The 4,724-nt window shown below is 53.7% G+C and overlaps 1 protein-coding gene across 1 annotated transcript; it reads right to left on the reverse strand.

Annotated features, from left to right (window-relative positions):
* Positions 1 to 1,005: 1,005 nt before the first annotated feature.
* On the reverse strand, positions 1,006 to 3,719 carry LOC100279440 (Octicosapeptide/Phox/Bem1p family protein). Its single transcript, NM_001152447.1, is given in 2 exon segments — positions 1,006 to 2,367; positions 2,498 to 3,719. Coding segments are annotated over 2 exon segments (1,998 nt in total). The 5' UTR covers positions 3,661 to 3,719; the 3' UTR covers positions 1,006 to 1,532.
* Between the last annotated feature and the right edge of the window lie 1,005 nt (positions 3,720 to 4,724).

Raw genomic sequence — 4,724 nt, forward strand, 5'->3', positions numbered from 1 at the left:
GCCCTGCCAGCCAGGACGATGACTCAGGTCAGGTCAGGTCATGAACAGCACAGTACAGCGTTGGCCCGAATTATGGAGTCACAAAAGGTGGAACGAGAAGAGAAATTAAGTTGGCATGGCTGATTGATCATAGTAGTGCTCGTGAACGTGGTAGCCAGGCTCCCATGCCAAGCCCCCTTCAAAAAATAGTCATGGCAGTACAAGGGAAAGCGTAATAAAGCAGTGCTAGCCCGACATGCGTGAAGCAGCATTATAACGTCCTCCTCTTTTGTTTGTTTATTTATTACGCACCACTGGGCTTTCTCTGTACTGTACGCGGCAATGGGCGCGCGCTACGTGGGGTGGGGATCGGGATGGGGTGCACGGCCGGTAAAGCGACGGCCGAGGAGGAGGGCGAAGCGATCATGACATGGTGGATCGGCGCAGCTGGCTTTGCGTCGGCGCCATGCCAAAGGAAAGGAAAGTGCCGCTTCTTCTCGTTGGCCCAAGCGATCGGTTGTGGCTTGTGGGGGTGGGGCCATCTCCCTCCCTCCCTCTCTCTCTCTCGGGGACGGTGAAACGGCGCTGGATGTCGCCCGGCGAGGAATTGAGATCCCAGCCGGTGGCAGATCACATCATTAGGCAATTAGCAACGCATAAACAAAGGATCCTGAGATGAGCCGGAGGACCACCGCACCGCACCTACCCCCGGCCACCCGCGATCAGGCCTCCTTGCCCTATCCCAGAGATTATCCGCGTCATCGCCCCTTGCCATGGTTTCAACTGTGTACCAACGAGTGATTCCAGGAAGACCTGAACTCGTGTGCCCCTCAAACACTTGCAGAGCCTGCCTGATTGAATTCGGGGTACAAATGAGACCTATTCAACTGAAGAGAACTGATAGGGAGTACTCCTACACGGGAACCAGAGCGACCAAGAAACGAGAGTAACCAAGTCAATGTATTAAAACAAAAAAAATAAACATATCAACATCGACATCCAAGTAGTACAGAACGGGACCGATGTAGGGAGTATATATATTATTTAGCTTGAACAAGGTTTCTGCACGCAAGCTAACAACACACTTATCTGCACCTCAACCTGAATGACATCCATGAGATCAAATCACATCAAATATACAGATGGCTACACAAATGACGACGAGCTCTTCGTTTTCGCCAGGTTCTTTTGGACACTTATATATATTTTATTCAAAACAACAAGAGAGGGAGAAGGAAAAAAAAACACTGGAACAGGGATCCAGACACTTGGCTCCCCCCCCCCCCCCCCACCAATCTAAATCCAGCATGGTCACCGCCTCACCAACACAAGAACCATCCGATTGAAAATCTTGTTTCCAACCCATCCTCGGACCTCGGATGCATACTCTTTTTCGATCCCAAACCTTCGACTCTCCGCCGCGGAGTCATGTAGCAGCATGCAGTAAGCAACAGCAAATGATGACAGATGGATATAAATACGCCTCTAGGATTTTGCAACATAGACCACCGCGGGGGGGGGGGGGGGGGGGGGGGGGGGGGGCAGGGTTCTGCTCAATGTTTTTCGGCCTGTCCGGCATCAGGAGAGACGATGGGCTGATACTGCGGTGGCAACGTTGGAGGTGCTGCAGCCGCCTGCGAGTAGTAGACCTGTGGGCGCGTAGGATCAGCGTACTCGTAACCAAAGTTGCCAGCCATCATGTTTGAGACAGGCTGTGGCGAGGGGTGGTGGTGCGACTGAATGATGTGGTGGTATGCCATCCCAGCATATCCAGGAGGAGCTGCGCTGGGCGCTGGAGCAGGCGTGGCGGCAGCTGTTGTTCGATAGACGCCAGGCTGTTGTTGCAGTTCAGGCCTTACAGCCATCTGAGGGATTGGCACGGTCGGCTTTGGCGCTGTGTCAACAAGGGTAGGAGGAGGTGGTGGCAAGGTGGCCTGGGCGCCAGGAGGCATGCTGTATGGCTGGTGTGCGTTCTGCTGCATAGGAAGGTAGTACATCCCCGTGTTTGGGTCGAATGCGGGTGCCTGCTGCTGCCTCGGCACGGTCTGGGGTGCCTGCTGTGGAACAGGGTGGTGGTGGTAATAGGACTGGATTGGAATGAAGGTGCCAGTGGCCGGGTTGTGGATGAAATGCTGGTTTCCGGCAGAAACAATCTGCTGCTGAGGAGCTGGTTGCTGTGGCTGCTGCGGTGGTAAATGTTGCTGCGGTGGTGGATGTTGCTGTGGCGCGTGCATCTGGGCAAGGACATATCCAGCTGGGACCTGTGTTGCAGCGGCAGCTGCAGCGTCCGGAGCTGATACAGGGAGGCGGTAGCTGGCAGCTTCCGTTCCCACCGGCATGTCTCGTTTCAAGTCGGCCGGAGGAGATCTGTCATTATAGTAGACGGCTCTGAAACAATAGATCAAACATACGGTCCACATAAGGTTTCATCCTAGCTCGTCTGGAAAGCACTCTCTCAGGCAGTGGATAATCAAGGTCGAACAATATATATACGTTAAAATTGGTCAAATCAACATACCTGTTGGTGGGATCAACAATTGCCGGAACCTCCTGCTTGAGAAGTTGTGCTTTCCGACCTCCGCCACCGTGATCGGACTTATCATCGTCAGAGAACACTCTGCTGGACGCCTCAGAGGGCGACATGCCGGTCATGGCAGGGATCGGCACCTGCTGTTGATGTTGCATGTACGGCGGCAGCTGCTGCTCGGAGATCCCCATCTGCGCGAAGTGGTCCTCCACGGCGGTAGGTTGCATGATGCGGGCGTCCGACGGGCGGTCCTCCGGCCGCACGCGTATAGGCGGAAGGTTCGATAGCGACGGGGCCGAGGAGGTGGACCCGAACGAAGAGTTCTTATCCAGCATCGGCGAGTCTGGCACGGACTGGACGTCGTGCGGGTGCCTCCCGGCACCGGCGGCGGCAGCGACGGCGGTGGCGCCCGCCGGGAGCTTCGGCTGGCTGGCGCGCTGGTCCTCCGCGGGAGCCGAGTTGGTCACGCCGCTGCGGGAGTGCACGGAGGAGTCGTCCTCTAGGCCGAGAAGGCAGTTGACAGAAGCTGAGTCGGTGGAGATCCCTCTCGGGATGCCGTCGAGGGAGCCAGAGATGGCGCTGTTGAGGGCGTCGACGAACCAGTTCTCGGACTTCGAAGAGTCGTCCAGCAGGGAGCCGAGCGAGGACGAGGACTCGGGGGTGGCGGGGAAGAGGAAGAGGCGGATCCGGGAGGTGCGCGAGGATCCGCTGCCGGAGGAGGTCGCGGCGATGCGGTCGTACTCGTCGACGAGGTTGTCGAGGTCCTCGTCCGTAGAGACGGAGATGAGGGAGTCGAGGTCCTCGTTAGGTAGCTGGTACTTGAGCGTGAAGGGGCGACCGCCCAGCAGCGACCGCGAGAGGCGCGCGTGGACGTCGGCGAGCGACGCGTGCCGGTCCACGGCCACGATCCGGGTCTCCCCGCCCAGGTAGCAGAGCGACTTATCGGTCGGGCGCGGGACGATCCGGCCCCCGAAGCTGCACATCAGGCGGAGCCGGCCCCCGCCGCCGGCAGCCGCCGCTGCAGAGGACGGAAAGGGCTCGTCCCACGAATCCCCACCCCGGCTGCGCGGAGAAGACTCCGTGGACTCGGGGTACCCGGGACCAGGGCCGGGGGCCCCCACGCCGGCGGCCGTTGCCGACGGCAGCGGCTCCATGAGTGAAACGAACGGGCGGGAGGGTGGCTTGCTGTGCTTGTCTCCTCCGTGGGTTTTTGGGTGGGGATTTTTATTTAGATTTTGGGGGAAAGGGGAATATATGATATGAGGGGGAAAGCAAAGAGGAAGCGAGGAAGGGGAAGCACGAGGGATAGTGGGGCCCGCGCCAGGAAATATCGGTGGTTGCGGGAAGCGGTTTTGCGGCCTGTGATCTAGGTGCGCTGCCTCTGCTGGAGATGGCAACAGGTACTTGTGAATTGATACCGGATAGGTATTTATATTAGGGCTAGTTGGGACTTGGGACCCTATTTTCTTAAAAGATTTTCATTTTTCTAATTAAAATTAGTTTATTTTTTATTAGAAAAATAGAAACTTCTTTAGAAAATAAGTTCTCAAACTAGCTTTTAGATATAAATATGTGCTAATTATTCTATCTACGGGTGTGTTATTGGAAAAAAAAAACCTTCATCCAATAGATAAACTCGAGCACTTAACCTTGCCTAAAAAAATGAAACCCTAAAATATTTGCTTTTTGTGCAACTATATTATTAGATATTATTTCTATAGATCAAAGCACAATCCTAATCATGCATTTTGATGTTTGCAACATCGTGTGTCTAAAATGTTAGAAATCAAATAGTGTGATGATTAATTATGACATGTCTTTTATTTAAATTTGATGTTTTGTATCAGGTATTTGTTTAAGTTCATTTGTTGAATGATGCCTACCGCATATTAGGTATGTTTAATCTTTATCGATACAGAGAACCCGATAGGTGATCAGTATCCACATGGATATGGGTCTCGGATAAATATATATATATACCAGTAAATATAGACTAGTCGATAAGGTTATTTTTTATCATATCTATATATATATAGAATAGTAATACGTAATGGTTATATATCTATTGCCATCTAGGCCCCTACTCCTCCCCGTCGCCCACGACTGCTCCTTCTGTCTAAGCTCTTTTCTCGGCTCTAGCTCTTTTCTTTTTTCTCTCTCTTGTCCTCGCTTTTCACTCGCCGCCAACCTGACGAGTTGTTTTTCTCTTCCTCGTCAT

Source organism: Zea mays, chromosome 8 (genome assembly GCF_902167145.1).
Source record: "Zea mays cultivar B73 chromosome 8, Zm-B73-REFERENCE-NAM-5.0, whole genome shotgun sequence".
Classification (NCBI taxonomy): domain Eukaryota; kingdom Viridiplantae; phylum Streptophyta; class Magnoliopsida; order Poales; family Poaceae; genus Zea; species Zea mays.